Source organism: Varanus komodoensis, unplaced genomic scaffold (genome assembly GCF_004798865.1).
Source record: "Varanus komodoensis strain SLA01 unplaced genomic scaffold, ASM479886v1 scaffold49, whole genome shotgun sequence".
Classification (NCBI taxonomy): Eukaryota; Metazoa; Chordata; class Lepidosauria; order Squamata; family Varanidae; genus Varanus; species Varanus komodoensis.
The window spans coordinates 4607155-4628992 of NW_025336072.1; the positions used below are offsets into that span (position 1 = coordinate 4607155).

General features: G+C 42.8%; 2 protein-coding genes across 3 annotated transcripts in view; one reads left to right on the forward strand and one right to left on the reverse strand.

Annotated features, from left to right (window-relative positions):
• CLRN3 (clarin 3) overlaps positions 1-582 on the reverse strand; it is a 12870-nt gene extending 12288 nt beyond the window's left edge. Inside the window, exon 1 of the mRNA XM_044445717.1 lies at positions 357-582. Within this exon, the coding sequence (XP_044301652.1) occupies positions 357-582 (226 nt within the window). The remainder of the gene's footprint in view (positions 1-356) is intronic.
• Positions 583-10364: 9782 nt separating this feature from the next.
• PTPRE (protein tyrosine phosphatase receptor type E) overlaps positions 10365-21838 on the forward strand; it is a 147527-nt gene continuing 136053 nt past the window's right edge. The window contains exon 1 of one of the 2 annotated variants that reach the window (XM_044445598.1): positions 10365-10480. The gene's annotated coding sequence lies outside the window, so the exon portion shown is untranslated. The remainder of the gene's footprint in view (positions 10481-21838) is intronic. The other variant, XM_044445596.1, reaches the window with a different exon arrangement.

A 21838-nucleotide genomic window follows, 5' to 3' on the forward strand; every position in this document is an offset into this window, starting at 1 on the left:
TTCCAGCTGCTTAGTATTATAATTCTTAATAATTCTTAATATTATTTTTGTTTATGTGCCCAATGAGGGACTAAGTACATGAACACTAAATAATACTAATACGAATAATTTAATGCACCTAGTTCATCAATAATCATGCAAAGGCTTGATTTTAAAGTATTTGTGATTACCATTTTACCAGTCTTGATTTTACCATTTTACCAATGATTTTACCATTCTTTACTTCTTGCTACTACTCCTGTCTTTCATATACAATACAAAAAAGCTAAAATCATGGTTTTGAAGTTCATAGAGGGATCACATTAAACCAAACTACTCCCGACAATAGCTGTACATTCACAGTATCAGTCAGTTACCTTGGAAAAAAAATTGTGGTGTATCAAGATCATTCTGCATACTTGAGCAAACTCCATCAAAGAGTCCATATGTAATTGTTGTCTTCCCAGTTGAATTGAGAATAGTATAGTAAATCTCACTTGAGATCCAGTTTTTGGTTGCAAGGACAAGGCAAACTATCACAAAGGAGCAGATGCTGGTGAGAAAAGCAGAAGCAAACATCATGGATTTTCTTCTGGATGGCATCTTGTCAGATAGAAAAGTGTTTTCCTGAAGTTAAGTAAGATTTCCTCTTGATTCTTCAGTTCTTTTAATGAGAAATCCAGGGAATGGAGACTTCACTTGGGCTGCTGGAGAATGGGGTACTCTGCTGTTAACGATGTTGGCAGAAACGTATGCCCATAAACTTTGGACTAACAGCATGGGTAATAAAGATGTAAAATGGCTGAACTTTGGTCTCCAGTAAAAGTGTTACTACAGTGCAAAGGAAATGCTCCAGTCCTGATCAGAGCCTCAAATGTTTTCAGTATGCCCAGCTTTCACTGCTGGCCAGCAGCACATTTATGAAAATAAGTCTAGTGTGCCAAACTGCACCAGTTCCTACAGGTGCCTGATCTGGCCACCATCACACATGCTTTAGTTACATCCGATTTGATTACCTCTTTCAGTGGGGCTACCTCTGGCCTTTGGAAATTCTTTGGAAATGCCAGCTGGTCTGGAATGCTGAATAAGACCAACAAGCGGGATCCCCCAGGGCTCTGTCCTGGGGCTGAGCCTGTTTAATCTTTTCATTAACGACATGGAAGAAGGGGTGAACAGTCTGCTGATCAAATTCGCAGACGACACTAAAACTGGAGCAGTGGCCACAACTGAGGAGCAGGTACTCCAGATCCAAAAGGATCTGGACAGACTATGGAAGTGGGCAGGAGACAACAGGTTGGCGTTCAATGTGGATAAGTGCAAGGTCTTGCACTTGGGGCATAGGAATAGCTGTCATAAGTAGCCAGTGTGGTGTAGTGGTTAAGAGCAAGGGACTGGTACTCAGACGATCTGGGTTCTAGTCCCCACTCAGCCATGGAGCCAACTGGGTGACTTTGGGCCAGTCACAGACTCTCAGCCCAACCCACCTCACAGGGTTGTTGTTGTGGGGATAAGATGGAGGAGGAGATGTAAGCTGCCTTGAGCTCTTTGTAGGAGAAAGGCAGGATATAAATCGAAATCGAAAACTAACTAAGTACAGGTTAGGTGATAAGTGGCTGGAGAGCAGCACTTGTGAAAGGGACCTCAGGGATCAAGAGAGGTATTACTACCACTCTACATGACTCTAGTGCGCCCGCAACTGGAGTATTGTGTTCAGTTTTGGGCCCCTCATTACAGAAAGGATATAGCCAGGTTGGAGTCAGTGCAGCATAGGGCCACAAGGTTGGTGGCCAGTTTGCAGGGGATGCCGTATGAGGCGAGACTGAGGGAACTGGGTCTCTTCAGCCTGGAAAAGAGGAGACTCAGAGGGGATATGTTGGCGACATACAGGTATGTGAGGGGATGTCACATGGAGATGGGTAGAGACCTGTTCTCCCCTGCAGAGGAAGGCAGAATGTGCTCCAACGGAGCAAAGCTCAGGGAGCCAAGGTTTCGTTTGGATGCCAGGAAGCACTTCCTGACAGTCAGGACCCTGAGGGTGTGGAATGGGCTTCCACGAGAGGTCATTGAAGCCCCATCGGTGTGGGTGTTCAAGGATAGACTGGATGTCCACATGGTGGGCATGTCGTGAGCGGAGCTGGCTGGTGCCAGAGGTCAGACTAGATGGCCCGGGAGGCCCCTTCTGACTTGCTCTGTTTTCTATGTTTCTATGAGGAGGAACTCAAAAGAGGCCCAGCAGATGGCTTGTCTCCAGCCTGACTCCCATCATGGCAGGGGTATGCTATATTCAGCCCCCTGTCAAGGATGCGGATCATGGGACAGAGCTGCTGGGGTCTGCTGTGTGCCTGGCCTGAGGATGGTAGACTCCAGAAGTGCTGCTGGGTGGGACTGAACTGCCAGGAAGGGAGATAAACCACTCGGTGCTTTGCCACTCGTCCTCTGCCCAGTGTGGCAGCCTGACATGGGAAAGAGATTACTTCTGAGCAGCTTGATGACAGCATGCATGTCCTGATACCACAGAACCCAAGGGGAAAACCTTACTGCTACTCATGCCAGGTATCTTTGTAGGGTTCGGAGTGTCACCTGGGCTTGTTGTATTGCCTAGGTCCACACAAAGCAACAAGTCCAAACATGGCTACAAAATCCTACAACACCCCTGACTTGTTGTGGTGACTTTGTAGTCTCAAAGAACCATCCTGTTGAAGGGAGGGGGGTGCCAGGTTTGGACGATATGCTAACACAACATGGTTTAGAAGCCATGGTGGCATAGCATGTCATGGCAAACCTAGCCACAGAATTCCACATCAAGGTTCTGGTGAAAATTACCTTCCGTATTTTCCCTAATTCACAGGTCATCTGCTAGCAACCAGAGTTATTTGAATACTTTTGCACCAGGCAGTATTAAATGCTTTATGGTTGCATATCTTGATGTACTAAAGAATTATATATATGAATAATAAGCTTGCTCAGGGTATGTGTGGGTGTTGATATCATACATATGGATAGAAAAGAATATCTTGCATAATATCAAGTAATAAATGCACTACAGCGGTGAATGGGGCGGCATAGAAGTCTCCTAAATAAATAAATAAAATAAAATAAAATCTGCATATGATTCATTGCACATGGAAAACTATTTTGGGAGTGTCTTGAAAAATGCTACTAGTGATATATTGCACTGTTTCAGTTCTGTACAGCACAGGAGATATGCCACCTGTTTTCAGACACGCTATCAGATATTAACCATAATATATATTGTAGACTTGTATATGAGGTAGCATATACCTAGATGTTCAGGTTTATGTTGGCACCCACCCATGCAAAGGATCTAGAGGAGTAAATTCAATGAGCTACAACACAGATGTTTTGGATGACAATTCTCAGCATTTGTGACCATTGCCCATGATAGCTGGGAAACATAGGTCCAAAACATCTGTAGGGCACCAGATTGGGAAGCCCTGTGCTAGGGCTAACAGAATGGTAAGTGCAAAGTACAACATGCAAACATGTGTGTTTGAACCCATGTTCTTCAGGGGTTGTTGGGCACAATTCATATCATCCTTGATAACTGGCTGTGTTAACTGGTTGTTGTGTCCAACAAAATCTAGAGTGTCACACTTTGCGCAGACTTGAAATTAAACATGTGGTTTATGCTCAGGCAAAATACTACTTTATGTGAATATACCAAGCACATCCTTTTCCATTCAAATGCATTGATGGCATACCCATTTGCCACTGGAGATTTAATGCTTCCCAGAAGAATTCCCAAAATGAATGGAAACCTTTCTGGATTGGGAATGGTAGGTGGAGACCCCTTATGTTAGCTCAGTTGATCTGTCCTATTCCAGAAATGAGTGCTTTAGGTCTTTCCTGGTTATTCCCAGAAGTGCTAAATCTTCATTCTGCAAATCCCAAATACTGTTTGCTGAAACACTCCAATACTAACTGATAGAACATCTTACGAACAAAATTAGTTCTAGCTTCAAATCCTGTGGTTGACCATCGGACACATCTTTAGATATTAGCAAAGTTTGGTTCTGAAGGTGTTAAGTCAACAGTTACTTGAACATTGCGGTCCAGGTGGAAGCACCTTTTCCAGGTATACAGAAAGCTTGCTTTTCTAGTATTACTCACTATGAAGGTAACTTGTACATTTAGTAAGGTATTGATAAAATTCTAAGTATTGCTATGTGTATGAGGAATGGAACTTTTCAAAGTTGAAATTACTTTAAATGTTAACTTTGGGATGTTCTTCAGGATAAACTAGAAAAGTGACTGTACAGGTCAGGGCACCAACCTAGAATGTATTAACACATGCTTTTAAAAGTTTGATTAAGACACCACACTTTTTAATGGTTGTGATCACACCCATGTGACTGATCCTGTGCATCATCAGCACAGGTTCATTAACATCCTTAAATAATGAAGACAGTATTTTAAATGGTAAGGTGCTGGCACTGCACTGGAAGACTTGGGAAGTCAAATTAGAACATCTGAACATAAGAACCCTGCTGGATGAAGCAAGAGAATCTATTTGGCAAGCCCAGATCTGGGGAGGAGAGGCAACTAACCCCATGGTAGGCTGTTCGTTCGTTCGTTCGTTCGTTCGTTCGTTCGTTCATTCATTCATTCACAGCTACTGTGTGTGTAAATAGTCTGCTGGGGTGGGGGATAACTGCTTGCCCCCTGAATTCATACCTGACATCTGGTTCCACATTGTTTCCTGTACTGGCTAATCAAATTATTGATGGAAGGCCACAAATAAGGTATGAATGCATTTGTCCTGTCCAACTACTTTTCCCCAGCATCTGGTATTCATCGATGTATTGCAACTGAAACAGGAGGTTCCATTTAGCCATCATGACTCAAAGCCCCATTCCGGGGATGATGCTATAGCCTCTAAACATTTTTGAGGGGCTATAGAATAGTTTGGATTTCCCACTACAGGCAGAGTTCCAGCCTGGGAATCGAAGCTCTGATCCCTGCAGGCAGCACTGAAAAAATTGTGCTGCTTTTCTCCAAGATTTGAAGTGGCATTTCACAGGGTGGGAAGGAGGTGGGAGCAACCAGGATATGAGCTATCCTAAAGCTGCCCTAGCCTCATTCCTTCCCCTCAGAAACACCCAAGGTAGGCAGGTAAAAAAGCCCATCTAGGAAAAATGCAGAGTGGGATAATGTGGAAGCAAATATCACCTCTGTTGCTCTTTGTTGCTTCTCTTGCTCTGCACTGGATACCCAGAAGCCTTCAAGTTCATGGGCATCCCACTAGGACTGCACCCTAGTAGATCTATTCTCCATGAATTTGTCTAATCCCATTTCAAGCTGTTTTAGGCTGTAACAAGCCTGTCTTAACTGCTTCTTTTCTCCTGTTTTTTTTCAGAGATCATCCAGTTTTCGTCAAAGAATCATCCACCCATCATGCTCATGAATTCAAATAGGCACAATGTGTTGCATTGTTACTGAGTGTCTAGGCAGAAAGAAAGAACTACATCTCCCCAACTTTACACCTGCTGATACCACCTCCATGAATTTAACATTCTTTTAAAAGTGCAATTTATGTTATGGGTAGAATGTGGCACAAACAGCATCCTATCTGGCTGAATCTTCTCCCCACCTGCAACAAACAAAATTAAAAATAGCTAGGGTTTTTTAAAAAATGTGTCTTGTCTACACAGACCTGGGGGAACTTCAGCTACTTCCCTTCTGAGACTAAGTACAAACTGGGATCTTGCTAAGTATACTACAGTACTTGAAAGTGTGAAACTAGTTTTAAGATAATAATGAATTGTACTCTGTGACCCTTGGCTCTTGTATTATAGGAGAGGAAGAAACCTATCTACTTTCTTACACCATTCATAACTGTATAAGCCTCTATAATCTCCCAGCCTTTTCAGAAATTCATTTTCTAAACTAAGAAACCCCCTTTCAGCTAGGGAAGTTGTCTTTTTCCCATGATAATTTTGCTGTCCTGTTTCTACGTCTTTTCAGTGTGATGATTTCATTTTTCAGATGGAGCAACCAAGAACTATAAACAAGATTCCAATTGTGTTCCCACTGTCAGTATATATAAAGGCCTTATGCTGGATGTTTTATTTCCAATTCATTTCTCAAGAATGACATGGATTTTGTCTTCTTCACTACTGCTGCACAGTGAATCAATGTTTTTGTTGTCACTGCAAGACCCTCAAGACAGTTTTCCTGCATAGTTACAAGTCATTATTGATCAACATTTGGTAGCTCCTATCTTCACTGGTGAAAGAAAGCAGGAATTGGTACAGTATATTCAGAACATAGCAAAACATTGTGCCCAAATCATTTACTGATTACCAAAACTCTTCTTGGATGGATGACACTCGGCTGGCACTTGTGAGAAATCTGTGGTGACAATTGCACCCATGCTGATCACTGTACCCACTCAATTATCTGGTGTATATGCACAGATTGGGAGATGGAGGTTGACTTCAACACAATGTCACTTATATGTACACTGAGCAGAAACTACGCACCTACAACTGCCACATTTTCTGTGAGCTTCCTACCTAAAATGGTTGGGGTTGTGTGAAGCATCCTTAATATCATGGAAGAAAAACAGCTAATTCAGTTTCATCACAGCCAGCCTTGTTCCCTCCTCCTCCATGTAGTTCTCTTAGCTGCTCATCCATTTTCTGAATCCACTGGTTTTCAGCTGATGGGTAGGACCAGTAATATCAGTCACTTATCTAAAGTGGGTCATGTCAGTAATGTACCATTTGCAAAGTGTGTGTGTATGTGTGTTTGTGTGTGTGTGTCAGGCAGATAATGAGAACAATGCTGGCACAAGAAAATTTTACTACCTGAGTCAAGACATCAAGTGGCTCCTTCTTCCCCTACTAAGGCTGACCACACTATTTTTGATATCTGAGGGACAGCATTCCAACAGCACCGTACCCTGTCTTTAGAAATAAAGCTACAACCTGTATCTGCTTAACACCTCAAATCTGCTGCCTAAGGTAGCCTTTCCACTCTTGTCTTATGGTAGGACCAGTCCTTTGAAGAAAAGCCTACACAGAGATAGACATATAGAAACACAGAGAGTCAGAAGGGGCATCCTGGGCCATGGCCTGCCTCTGCTCATGTAATCCCCAATATGTGATTGTCCAGTATTTCCTTAAATGATCTCACTGATGGGGCCTCAACCACCTCCCTTGGAAGCCCATTCCATATCCCAGGGGGTCCTAACTGTTCCTGACATCCAACCTGAAGCCTGGTTCCTTGCGTTTTGCCCGATTGGAGCGTGTCCTGCCCTCTGCTGCAGGGAAGAACAGGTCACAGCCCTCCTTCACATGACATTTCCTCACATAACTATAAGCTGCTAAAAGATCCCCTCGAAGTCTCCATTTCTCCAGTTCCCTCAATCTCTCCTCAAATGTCATCCTTCCCAACCCGGTTGGCCTTCTTGTAACCTTGTACTGAACTGATTCTAACCTAGAAATGTCTCTCCTATAATGTGGAGCCCAGACCTGGATGCAGTACTCCAGTTGTGGGCACACCAGAGTTGTGTAGAGCAGTAGCAACAGCTCCCCAGATCTGGAAGCCACACTTCTGGCTATACATCTGAGGGTGTTTTTGGCCATCTTAACTGCCGTGTCAAACTGTTGACTCATGTTCAGCCTGCTGTCAACAAGTACCCCAAAATTCCTTTCATAAGTGCTGCTCTCCAGCCAGTTGTCCCCCATCCTGTACCCTCTGACACCTATTCCTGTGTCCCAAGTGCAAGACCTTGCATTTACCCACTTTGAATGCCATCCTATTGTCCCATGCCCACTTCCACAGCATGCCCAGATCCTTCTGAATCTGGAGTACCTGCTCCCTAGTAGTGGCCTCTGCCTCACTATGGTATCATCCATGAATATACACAGCAGACTGGTTACCCCCTCCTCCAGGTCATTGAAAGGTTGAACAGAATCAGTTCCCTGGGGGACTCCGCTCATCACCGACTGCCATCCTGATGATTCCCCTCTGATGGTCACCCTGTGCTTGCGGTCCATCTACCCTGCCCATTGGACACTGCATCAATCTACCCCAAAGCTCTACAATTTTTGGACCAGGATATCATGTGGCACTTTGTCAAAAGCCTTGCTGAAATCCAGGTAGACCACATCAACCATGTCCCCTCCATCTAGCCACCTCAAGACCTTATAGAATTCCACAAGGTTCATCTGGCAGGATGTGTTTTTATGAAATCCATGCTGCGAGGTTGCCTGTCATGCACACACACTCGGATGAGCTTCCCAGGCACACACGGGAGATGAAGGGCTTTGGTGGGAATTGTGGCTCAGACTTTGAGGAGGGGAAGTTGACAGCTGAACCAGCTGTGGCTCAGAGTTCTCACTCTGATATTGGAGTTGTTGAGACTAGCGAGGGCCCTGGTTGCCCAGACTCTCCTGGTGAGCCAGCCCGAGCCAGCTCTGGATCAAGGAAATTCAAGGACAACCACAGAGCCCACCCTCCCTGCTGATTGTGGGAAAAAAGATGGTGGAGAACACTTTGGGGAGGGGTTCTCAGGAGGAGAACTCGACACCCCAGGAGACATGGACACAAGGGCCCATCAACATACCCACCGGCTAGACCAATTAGGGGCTCAATGGGAAGAATGTCAGCGTGCCTGCTTCCCTAGCTTGCCCCCCTTCAGTGACCAGCCCCAAAGGTTTCATAAGCAAAGCTTTGGGTGAAGGGGGGCATAGCAAGGGGTCGACTTTCCACTTGGTGTGCTTGTGAATATGTTGTTTCTGTATGGAATAAAGACTCTTCTAATAATTGCTGAAGTGCTTGTCTCGTTTGGGAGGGGACACCTAGTCATTGCCACCCTCCCATCCCTCTCTAGGATTTCCATCATCTTTCCCAGAATGGACCTAAGGCTAACTGGCCTGTAATTCCCCATGTCCCCTCCACTACCCTTTTAGAAGACTGGAACCACTGATGCCACCCTTCAATCCTCCGGAATGTCTCCTGTTTTCCACAAGGAGCCAACTGGGTGACTTTGGGTCAGTCACAGCCTCTCAGCCCAACCTACCTCACAGGGTTGTTGTTGTGGGGATAAGATGGAGGAAGAGATGTAAGCTGCCTTGAGCCCTTTGTAGGAAAAAGGCAGGATATAAATCAAAAAATAAAATAAAAAATAAAAAAATAAAATAAAGGCCAACAGACACAAGAGTACCCCTGCCAATTCCCAAAGTACCAATCAGGGCCTGATGCCAGGGCTCTGAGGAGCTGCTTGATTTCTAGGGATGGGACTCCAATCTGTGCCCCCATAACCCCAACCTGATCTAGCCTCCCAGGCAGATATCTTCCAACCAGCTTTGGGGAGAACACAAAAGCAAAATAATCATTAAGCATCTGTGCCTGTTCTCTTACATCAGTTACCAGGGCTCCTCCTTCCTTTTTAAATGCTCCCACTTCTTCTTCCCACGTGAGACAGAGTTCCTTTACTTTTAATAGTTGTTCAGAAGAGAGAATTTCAGCAGTACAGCTTCTTGAATTCCTACATGACAAGCTGCATTGGTTCAAATGCTCTCTTTCAACAAAAAATGATCAGGGAGTTTGGAGCACCTCCCATTCGAGGAAGAGTTGCAGTGGCTGAGATGGTTCAGCTTGGAAAAGGGAAATGAGGGGAGGCATTTTTTTCTCGCTCTCCTGTACCAGAATAAAGTTCATTCCATGGGGCTGATGGGTGGAAAATTAAGGACAGATGGGGAAAGCACTTCTTCACACAGCATGTTTGAACTAAGGTGTTCACTTCTACCAGATGTGACAGCCACCAAATTGGACAGGTCAGAATGGAGACGGAGGCCACTAGTCATGAAGGCTTTATGCTCCCTTCAGGGTGCTTCTTTACCCCAGGGCAGAAGGGAGTGGTTATCTTCACGTCCAGCTTGTTGGATAAAGCAGGCAGTAGGAGGCCAGTAGGTGAGCAGAATGCTGAACTAGATGGACTCTGGGTCGGACTCAGGGTGGCTCTTATTCTATTCTTAACGACTGGAGAATACAGGAGTCCTGTGCTTGGTGTCTGGCAGCAACAACCTGAAAGAAAGGAGGGATGGAGCAATGAAGTAAAAGACAGAAAGTGGTGCTTTGTAGGATGCGGCGATACGCCCACCTCTCCACTCCGTGTCTCGGGTGTGAAAAGGCTGCTGATTCCCACGTGTCCAGACCAGGCTGGAGCGCGCCGGGGGTGGGGTGGGGGGTGCTATCTGCAGCCGCCATATCTCCTGTCGGACAGCAGGCGGCTCCCGCCTCGGCTGGCACCGCCTCAGAATTACTGCCGCACGCCAGGCAGGAGGGAGGCGAGGGCGAAGGGAGGAAATTTCCTGCGTGGCTCCCCGCAGCCGCGGCAAAGAGGGCGCATGCCAGGGCGTCCCCCGCTTGCTGCCGCCGTCGCCCCCGCCTCCGACTGCAAGCGGCGGTGCGAAGAGGGCATGAGGAGCCAGCGCGCCTTGCGGAGCCGAGCCAGGCGAATTCCCCGAAGGTAAGCGAGGGAAGGCAGCAGGAGGCAGGGCACGAAGCCAGCCGGCAGAGCGCGGCTGTCGCTGTACGGAGGCATGCCAGCCCGCTGTTTTGCCTCGGAGCCGCCGAGCGGCGGGGCGCAGCGGCGGGCTGGTGCCTCTCCTCGCACTCCCGAGCTGCAGCTGGGCATGGATTGGACAGGCGCCTCCCCTTCGCCGCAAGGGGCTCCGGCTCTCCCGGAGGAACCGGGACCCGCCGCTCCCTGTCTGGGGAAAGAGGCGGAGGGGCAGGCAAGGCTGAGGCGCTCTGTCCCGCGGCCGCCTCTGTTTGCTTTGGCTCGCTGCCCGTGAGGTGGGAGGACGGAGGGAGGTGGGTGGGTGTCAGAGGCGGAAATGGCATTTCCCTTTGCCACGAAAGCGCCATGAACGCGATAAGCCAAGCGATTCCCATGCAGGTGGCGCGGGTGGGGGGAGAAGCGCCTGCTGAATCGGAATACAATGCAGGACAGGCGGTTACATGAGCAGCCGTGGGGCGGGGAGGGAGGGAGAGGCAGGCGGTGGAGGGAGCTAGAGCTGTGCTTCCGTGCTACTCTTGTTTGAAGGGTATCTTGAAGGATGCTGTGTACCTGGTGCTCAAGCGGCCCTCTTCTCTGGAGAGGAGAATGTTAAGATTGCCTTTAACAGGGTCGCGCCGCATCTCCACGTTTCCCTCTACTTCCCAGGCATCGCTAGCAAACGTAATTGTGAAATCAGGACAGGGGACGGGAGTGTAGGAAACGGCAAATAAATTTCTATTAAACGCACAGGGAAAAGTAAGCTTCGGTGTTTAGTATCGTTAAGGGAATTAGTGCTTAGGCCTTTAGATAACATTTTGAACGTTCAGAATGCTTTGCGTAAGTGTATTGGTAATGTCTACAACAGCCCTGTAAGATAGGTCATGCAATAGTGGGGATGATGGGAGTGACATTGACAGGAATGGTGACCCAACCTAAAGGAACTTGCAGCATAATCCTCAGTAGCACATCAGACTTTGTTAATGATGCATGCTCCCAAATAGTGTGTTTAGCAGTTCAGCTTTTCTAAAATCTGAGCTAGGAAGTGCCTAACTTGGTGCTTGCAAACTTAGACCCTGCAATGCATCACTTCCAATACTTGAAGGATTTGGTGTGAATGCTGGGAGGCGAGTGTGCTGTGTTTTTCTAATTCTTCTTTCTGGGCATCTCTTCCAGAGAAACTAGGGCCAGGAAAATGTGCTGCATACATTCCATCAGATGTTGATCATGATGACATTTGATGCACTTGGACTAAACAGGGAAATTGGGGGAAAGGTTATTTAAAAATATCTGTTTTTTTCTGTAGAAAGGCTTTTGGCTCAGCCTTTCCAGCTGGATTTTTAATTGAAACTAATTAACATAGATATGCATGTTTTACATAGTAAGAAACTCTCTTGTGCAAGTAAGGAGCTTTCTTATGCAAATAAAGTGGAATTTAACTCATGGCAATAATGGAGTCATGTCTACTTGATATGCTTTAGTTGGCTTCTCCGCTCTAGATGGTGTTGAGCCAGGTGTTCGCAGTTTTTACTCTGACTGGTAGAATTGGTTCTCTCAGACTAAAAACATTGTGCTTTTGCCTGCATTTGAGAAACTTGTGGGTGGGCAATGGCTGGGATGGGGATTTAGTACTGCTACATTGTAGTCATCTAGAAAGAAAACTGTTGAAAGTGTTTATGGGTTTGCTTTGCAGCAGTTTTCTAGGAATAACAATCTCTGTAATAAAGAAATGACATGTGTCTCAAGACATTATTTGCATGATAAAAAGACAAATGACTACAGTGAAGGTAGGCAATCTTGCATTGCTTATGTATACAGAAGTAGTACACCTGGGTAATTTCAGGCAAATTTACATCCAGATAAGAATGCTTCTGTATAGTTTGGGTGGGCAGAAAGTAGTGGTGCATGCCTGGTGGTGTGCCAGTCCACTAAATGGCAAGTATTTCTGACTTCCCATTGTCTAATTACAATAGTTGTACCAAATGGCTCTCCATGCTGCCTCACACTAACTGCCCCAGCCAGCACAGGATTCCAAACTTGCACAGGATCGCACTCTTGGGGGCTCTAAGTAAAAAAATAAAGTAGATATCACAAACCCGAAATTTGTCCGTACCTGTTATATAGTGTTCTAGTACATAAATCACTTTATAATCATTCATTAAAGGCAGAGGTGGGAAACCTGAGATTCTATAAACATGGCTACATTTTACCTCCCACTATTGATAGCAGTAGCCAGATATGTGGAACAGGGTCAAGAATATATGTACAATGATATCCGATATGGAATATGCTTACAGTATGTTACAGAGTGGAAGAGTTCAACTAGGGATGCTATTTTCCAATAGGGTCGTGCATTTCTCATGAATCTGTCAGTTTTGGTTCTCAGTTTTTCATTTATCCAGTCTTAAATTTGGTTCATCACAAACAGAGAATTTCTATAGTTATAAGTTCAGTCCATCCTATACTGGTTTTTCTAAATTCACATAAAAATCATAAATATTTTGGTAGGCATTTTTGCTTAATATGGAAAAAATTGCAAACAGTTTCCCTAGTTTAATAAATTTTAAGATGCATATCTTTGCAGGCACTTTTTGATTAGAGGGCTGCATTGCAGTTCTTTTTTTTTACAGGATAACTGACTTTCAATTTTCATAGTGGTTTGCAAGTGTGAAATTGAGTAAATTCACATTAAAATGCAAACTGAACAAATTTTCCCCTATGTCCCTAATAGAACGCTGCCCTGAGGATCAGTTCTGCCTTTTGTATGTGCATACCTTCATAAAGAGTATTCCCAGTTACAACTGTTTGACGAAACTAACATCTAGCTCAATCGATCTAGAGATGTAGTTATGAATGATCTGTGTGTGACATGTTTGTACTTATAATAATCAATGCTGAAAATTGGTGGTTGTTGGACATTACACCCTTCCCCTATTAGCTTTCCCCCTTAAAATAGCTTTCCCCAACTTGATGCCCTCCAGATGTTTTGTTCTATATCTCCCATCAGGCCCAGCCAGCATGACCAATCACTGGAGAAGCTGGGAGTTGTTTTTAAAAGCTGGGGAATCCTGCTCTAGATCCATGTGAAATCTTTTTGGATCAAGCAGTCTACAAACATCTGAGATATTTTTAGTCTTAATGTGATGGTGGCAGCTAATGGACTTTTCTCCCAATACATGAGGACTGTGTGTTCCTAATGTTTTTTTGTAGCAGCCTTTAACCCAAACAGAGCTAGAAACTTGGTAGCTGTTTTTACTAGACATCTGGTAGTGCATAGTATCCATTTATAGGGGTATCAAAATGACAAATTAAGTATTGTAGCACCCCAGCAAGTTTATCTAACTTATGTTTGTGTGAGTTGACTTTTATGGACAGTATTGCCTTGTTTGTTTTCCTGTATGGCTACATTGTAAAAAGGCAAAATATAGTGTACCAGATTTTACTTCTGCAGAGTTATACAAGAACTTTTGTTAATGGGAGCTTACATTTAGCAATGCAATATTATGAGGAACCCATCTGCGAAAGGCATAAGTCCCTATTTGCAACCCTATTGTGCAGAAAAGCTGTTTGTAATGGTGGTGGTGGTGATCATGTTGAATTTTGGGAGAAGACTGATGGTTATAATCAATGCATAACTAATAAAATGGGGATTATATTGTCTTATACTATGTGCAATTAATGTATTTATAGTATCCTGTTAAGAATTTGTACTGATCCCTCTTCACTTAGTTCCCATGCTACAAAGAATGGCAGCCTGCAGGTGTTCAGTAAGATTTCTGGTAAAACATGGATCTTGTTCTTTCTATACTGAGAGTGTTTGACCAGTGGTCTGACTGATCATCCACAAAACTCTCAGCATGTTGAACTGTATTTACTGAATAACCAATATAGTGTGATTCCATTTTCTGTTTGGAAAAGATGCATTTTTAAGGCCTTAGTTCACACAAGCAAATTCACCTGTTTTATTATTGGGTTAACATTCTGGGCTGATTAACGCTCAACAACCTAGATACTGGGTTAGATGTTACAACTTACAATCAAGGGCATTTGTGAATTGTTTAGCAAGGTAGAGATGCCAAAGCAGAAGTGCTGAGCACGTCAGAAGCAGTGGGCTTTGTTGGTCCTGTGTGGGTGGCTCAACCCATCAACGGGTGCTACATGTAGACCATGTCAGGAAGTCAAAGTGTTAGGACAGTTCCCAATGCTGCCTTCATACTAGTGGGACTCACTGTTAGTGTAATGGGAAGTTGGCACTCTCTCTCTTGGGAGCAAATACTTCTCATTTCTGTGGTTGCTTTAGGATGTGGTAGTTCCTGTTGTGTTAGGAGTGGTTCCCGTACCATGGAACTAGTGAAGATGGAGAGGCAATACTGGATACTGCTATTCATATTGAAGTCAGTGGTTCCTTTCCTTAGTGTGTTGTGCACAGTATTTTAAGGATAAATTATGACATTTTCCATGTAATACAGTTTTAGTTATATCATGATACTATATTTATTTGAAGTTAAGAATAACATTTTTGTTTACTAATGATGCATTCTTTAAACAACAGTCATTAGTAGAATTTAGCGATGTGCAAAGAATGGGTTTTGGTGGTGACAATCTGTTGCTTTATGATTACAGAGTTATTGGGCAGCTGTGTTTTCTTATACAAGATGGTCTGTTGTATTATTGGAATCCTGTAGTGGTGTTTCAGCATGGTATGTTTGATTTTAGAAACTACAATAAGCAACAATGGTCTGCTCTATGATTCCCATGCTTCACCATGATTTCTCTGAATGCCCAAACCTGGGATCATGGTTTCCATGGTTCTACCACAAAGTTCCCTGGAAAGAGTGGCAACTGCTCCAGCCATCCAATGAGTTGTAGGCATGGTGACTGATGGGATACATGCCAACTGTGGGAGGAGTACAGCAAGGAGAGTTGAAATCACACTAGCATAGAAACCACTTCATCCTGCTAGGCATAACCAGGCAAAATACCTGTTCACTGCCAAACTCATGCAGGGCTGCTTATCATGACATATGAACCCAGCCACTGTAACAAGTGGAGTGAGCAAATTCATTGGGATGTAGTATTTATTCTGGGAAATGATTTATTCTTGAGCAGTTATATCTGTTCTAAAAAGGCTTGAGGTGCTTTGAGTAAAAAATAAGGTAACTATAATGTGAAGTTATGCATTAGAACTCTACTACAGGATTGTGTGTTCTAATGTCTGATTTTGTAAAAATGAATGTCTTTAATTAGAAAAGCAGAAATACTAATTGAGAGCAACTTCTAAATGGTGTTTCAGAAGTTTTAGAGCCAGATTACACACTGCTCTAATTGCACAGCATGTGGTTGAGGCTGGGGGAGGCCTTTTTCTTTTTTAACTCCTCTTGCAGATATGGGGGGCAGTAGGAGGTTTTTACAGAAAAAAAATTGAGAAAGATTTAATTTTCCTCTCCTGGAGTGTGGTGGTCCTGATCCAATCAGAAAGTTGAATGCTTTCATTAGAGTAAAACAAAAGCCAAGTATTTGTCACATGCTATACAACCAGCACGATGTGCAGCTTGGCTCCCACATCAAGACTCTGTGTGCACACACTCCCAGGTGGGACAGCCAGCATTTTTGCCTTGTCTGGAAAAATGTTGCTAGCTTTGTTAATAGCCAAAGGTGCACCCAGTGTTACAGACCAGTAGATGCACTAGATGTAGTGCATCTCCTGAAGTGTGATGAGGTCATTTAAACACACACGTTACCCATTTAGTGGATACAGCTTGCAGCTGGAGGACATAGGAGCACTTGTGAAATAAGAACACTGCACTAGACATTGCATTTAATATGCAGTTTTAAAAAAATGGAAATAGCATCAACCAAGGAAGCTGATCATTATCGGTAATGCAGCAAGTGTGGTGTGGAATTTAACCATTCTTCCCTTGCTTTAATCTTAAGGGAATATCTGTGCCCTGAAGTTGCATTGGCAGGAAATCCCTAATTTTTGCCGATGAAACTTTTTGCCAATGCTATACTCAGAGAAGAGATTTTCTTTTGGACCACAGAAGGGGAGGAAAGGATTTAATTCCCTTCTTCCAGCTGCTACAACACTGGTAACATACATTCAGTGCATTAATTTCCATCTTTTAACAAACCTGCGCACTAAGTGCAAAGACACATTTAGTGGCACATCTAGTTTGGCTCTGACGGGTGTTGCCTAATGGAGTACACTTTGAAAAATAAATTGCTACCCGCTGTGCCTAAGTATTTGATTATAGTTCTCTTCAATTCATTGTTCACATGGGTTACATATTGACACAAGATGGCTTGCTTACAGATTCTTATACAGACTGTAAAATATGGCCTGTGGGGAATATGGCTATTGCATCCGCCTGTATCTCATTGCTGTAGCACACAGAGGGCCTTTTGAGTAGCAACTGTAGCTAAATGTGAAAGGTTTCATTTTGTGGTGAGCAAAGCATTGTTCCCCCGTCACAGTTCTACTATTGATTTTGAAAATAATTTCTGCAGCTTAGACTGAAGTTGGGTGCCCTTCAGACTAAAGCCTCATACATAGAAGATACTATTTTGAAGCACAGTGTTTTACATTCTATTTGTAATAGAGGTATTATTTACACAAGACTAGTTTTATTTTGTTAATTCCTTTGTATACATATATTTTGTCTGAATATTTACATTGTGTAGATTTTTCTCCAGGTCCTGGCAGAGTACTTGTTAATTCTGTAAGAATGCAATTTCAATTTACTTTTAAAGAAATTAATTATGTAACTAATTATTCTCCTTATCAAATAGTATGCATTTGCTGTAAAACTAATTAACTCTGTAATGTGTTCTGCAAAGAAAAAAAATGAAACAGATTGAAAATTATGGCCACTTTTTTTACTAGAATCAAACATTCTAGATTAAACATTAGGAGAAGCTTCTTAAATTGTAAGACCAGTTAGACAATGGAAATAAATATCCAGGGTTGTGGGATCTCACTTATCCCATTTGCAGGAAGAGACTGAACAGCAATCTGTTGAGGATTTTCTAGCTCTGGATTTCCTGCATCAAGAAGGGTGTACCAGATGGCCAGCAAAGGCCCCTTCGAGTTCTGTGAGTCTATGAATGACAGCAAAAAGTTATATGCTGCACTTGCAGTTTACTGATACAGTTTTTATACATGGGGAACAAATTCATATAGAAAACAAGCATAAATAGTTGCTACTGCTGTGCTGAAATGGCCTGCAGACCTTTTCCTCAAGAACACAGATGTCAAAGTGGCCTATACAGAAGAAGGGAATCTCTTGTCAAATAATACCCTGAGCATGATTCTATAGCTAACTCGCAACTAGTGAAGGGATTTCAGCCTGGGAATCCTATCAGATTAATAAAAAGCTCCACTGAGCAATCCATTCACTGAATGTTGTACTATCTGCACATTCTAAACCAGTCTCAAGAACATCCTCAAATAAAGCACATAACAGCAGTCCAATGATGAGGTTACAAATGCATGGACCACTGTGGACAGACTATCCCTGTCCAGGAATAGTCACAGCTGCTGTAGCAGCCTTAGTTGGCAATAGGTGCTTTTTCTCCCCATCCAGTACCTGTAGGTGGTGTCTGATCTCATCCAGGACAGGAGAGTTACCCAACCAAGAGACTCAGGAACTACTCACCCACCTAACCTCCATCTTATAAGGATTTTGTTTCATTTGGTTGGTCCTCGTCTGGCCCACCACTGAATCCAAGTGCTGGCCTAGGATATATATGGGCACACCCCATATATAATAAGGAATGGAGCAGAGTGTCATCTGCATATTGATGTCATGTTGTTATAAATCCCCCAGTGTCCATGTGCACTGGATTCATATAGATCTTCAAAAGCATTGTAACATGATTTTTGCTGTATGGCACTTCACAATTGGCAGGGGGCTAAGATGCAATCCTCCAGTGCTACTTTCTGGAACTGTAATATAGCACCATTTAATTTAAACTCATAGAACCAATCCAGGAGGATATCAGGGGAAATGGTATCAAAAGCTGCTAAGAGATCAAGGAGAAACAACAGCACTGTATTCCCTCTCTCCCTCTTCTGATTCAGATCATCTATCAGACTAAATATGCTCTGATTTCTCCTAAATTCTAAACTGAACCCAGACTGAAATGGGTCTAGATACCTGTGTCTTTCCGAAACTTCCATAGATGTGCTACCACCATACCTTGTCAAAAAAGGGAGTGTGTGTAACCAGGAGGTAGTTATCTGGGTCAAGGGAAGGCTTTTTCAGGGTTGTATGCACAATATTCTCCTTAGTGAAAAGGGGTTAAAAATATGTTCAATTCCTTTCCTCACAGGACTTTGTTTCTAGTCCCCTGATACTGATGCACAGAAAGCAAGGCTCATGTGCAGGAACATTATGTCATTAGGAGGAAGTTTGACACTTCTAATCAGGGCACATAGCACTTTCTGTCTTGGTTGCAGAACATTGCTTATTCTCCAAGCTATTAACCATGGTAAATTATGTAAGTCTTCACTGATATAGAAGGGTCATATGTTGCCATTTGTTTGCAAATGTCATATAATTATAAACTTGCTTTGTTTGCTGTTCAAGATTCTTTTTCAAAACTACAGTAATGCTGTACTGATTTGAAAATCCAGAAATGAAAGCTGTAGATACATCTTTCCAGACTTGGTGTATGACTTTAATTACTCTTCCCAAGCATTGGAAGATAAATGGAAGATAAATTGTGGAGATTTGTTTCATTTAAAAGTCTTGTACTATTTTCTAGCAGAAAAGAAATGCTCTCTTTTGCATCACTGATTTTTCTTTTTTTAAGCAACAACAATGTGTTTCACAACAGTCATCCATTTGTTCCCTCTAGCAGGCAGAATGAGAAAAGAGGGCTAAATTTCTGAAAAGAGAAGAGTCAGTTGCAGTTGCCAATATTTTTGCTGTAAGGTACTTACATCCTGGTTCTCTGGTGACAATGAGAACCAGAACTCAAAAAGAACTTCTATTTGCCATGTGGTCAGACCATTTTGCATGTCTGACTGCAGAAATTACCAAAATGTAAAGAAGATAAATTCTGCAGCACTTTCAACTTAACAGTAAGATGCTTGTCTGAACAGCAGATGGCTGCCTTACTGAATTCAAAAGCAGCATTTCCCAGTTGAAGGCATTCACATCTTAATTCTAGTTTCATATTTTATTTAAAGAGCAGTTACTCTGGCAAATTAACATGTAAATTGAATGCATATTCAGGCTGTAGCTTTTCAGACCAAATTACTATTCATAATCAAAATGGAAACCTGATCATCAGCCATAAGACATTTAACATGAATAGATTCATCAGCCCTATACATATATGTATAATTAAAACTGTACCAGTGACCATGGAAGTGGTGTCCCTTTCTCAGTATTACTATAATTAAAGAAAGCACTATTAGATGTTTATTTTAGGGAGTTACATATCAACGGGGATACTTTTAAAAACTGGCAGAAACAGAATAATTGTTCTCTACCTTTTGAATGTCAGCAGAAAATTTGCATGTAGTCTATCACTGACATAGTATTTTTTTGCTCCATATATATGCATCAAATGCTTTTCACTGAGAAGCTGTAACATGAAGTGGTGTCATGTAGAAGAAGCTTTACCACTTGATTCAGTTGACCGCATAGCCTGGTTTTCATTTGCTCTCAGACTAGTAAAGAAAATGCTTTCTGCATTTGGGCTTGTGGCCTAGGTGCATGATATCTGTTTCTTAGTCATACTTATGACTAAGTATGGCATATGACTTATGACTAAGACTAATGCCTAACTCCTGTGTAATATCATCATTTATTTATTTAAAGCATTTTTATGCCGCTCCCTTTGCAACAACCCTCGGGGTAGCTTACAAAGCAATAAACAAATGTTGAATAAAGTTTAAAAAATCCGGAAACATCTCAGCAGAGCTATAAAAACCAATAAATAAAAACAGCAATTAACAGTTAAAATATCGTTTAAATAAAAAGGTCTTGGCCTGGCCCCGAAAAACAAGTAACGACAACGTGAGGTGGACCTCTCTGGGGAGCGCATTCCATAGGTGGAGTGCCACCGCAGAGAAGGCCCTCCCCCGGGTACTCACCCTCCTAATATCTTTCAGGAGGGCTCCCAGAGAAGGGCCTCTGAATCTCAGTGAACAGCAGTTTCTTATGCCTGGTGCTCTGCTAAGGGATCAATGGTCAAAGGGAATTATGTGTCCAGGGTCAACTAGTTACTTAAAACAGTATCAAATAGTAATTGCAGTGTCTTTTAAGTTGAGTCTCAAGCTAGTACTTTACCTGTGGGGCACTGCTGCTGTTCAAACAGTTTTTTGTACTGAAATGTGAAATTAAACAAACAAAACTTTCCAAGGATACTTGGTGTACGTGTCTGTGAGGCTAGGATTAGATCTAGAAGGCTATGGAAAAGAAGATAGGTGGTAATAATATTAAGAAAAACAGGGCAGCTTGTTACAATTAAATACTATGTGAATGTGAGCTGATATGTTGGATAAAAATGGGTGGTACACTCTGGGAGAGACACTGGATTGGAAAAAGCCTCACCCAGAAGGAGCAGGTGTGAATATAATTCTGGACCAATTTATGCATAGCTAGGGTGACTGTACCTAAAGTGGTCTTGAGGTGAAATTGCCATCAGCACTGTACTGATTCCAAATGTTATGAATGTGCTCCTTTAAGTGTTGGTGGGTTTCAGAACAGCAAAGGGGTGGGTAAGTGAGTGAGATGAGTGGTTAGTGACAGAGAGTGTGTGGACAGAACTTGGGAGGAAAAAAGAACAGGAAATATATTTCATCTGTCTGCAGTTAAAAGTCAGTTGTGGTCAGTCAGCAGTCTACAGAATCTGAAAAAGCAGCCTTCTCATTAGAATGCTGTGAAAAGCATTTAAGAAAGATACAAGGAAGTAGAATACTCAGAGGACATACTAGCAACTAGGAAGAGTCAAAACCTAATATTGACAAGTACAGTGGTGCCCCATACTTCGAACTTGATTCATTTCAGGAGGTCATTTGAACTCGGAATCATTCAAAGTCTGAATCAATTTTCCCAATTAGAAATAATGGAAAGTGAATTAATCCATTCCCAGACCCTAAACAAATACCCATTTTGATAAACGTAAACAGCAAATATGGCCTCCTGAAATAAATTAAGTTTGAAGTAGTAATGTTATGTTAGTGCATTTATTGTACCGTAGTGAGGAGAGGTTATATACGAGATGTGATCAAAAATATGGTGAATGTTTAAATTAAAAAATAATTGAATTGATTCAAAATATTTACCTTTCATGGTCATTTTAACTTTGGGGATG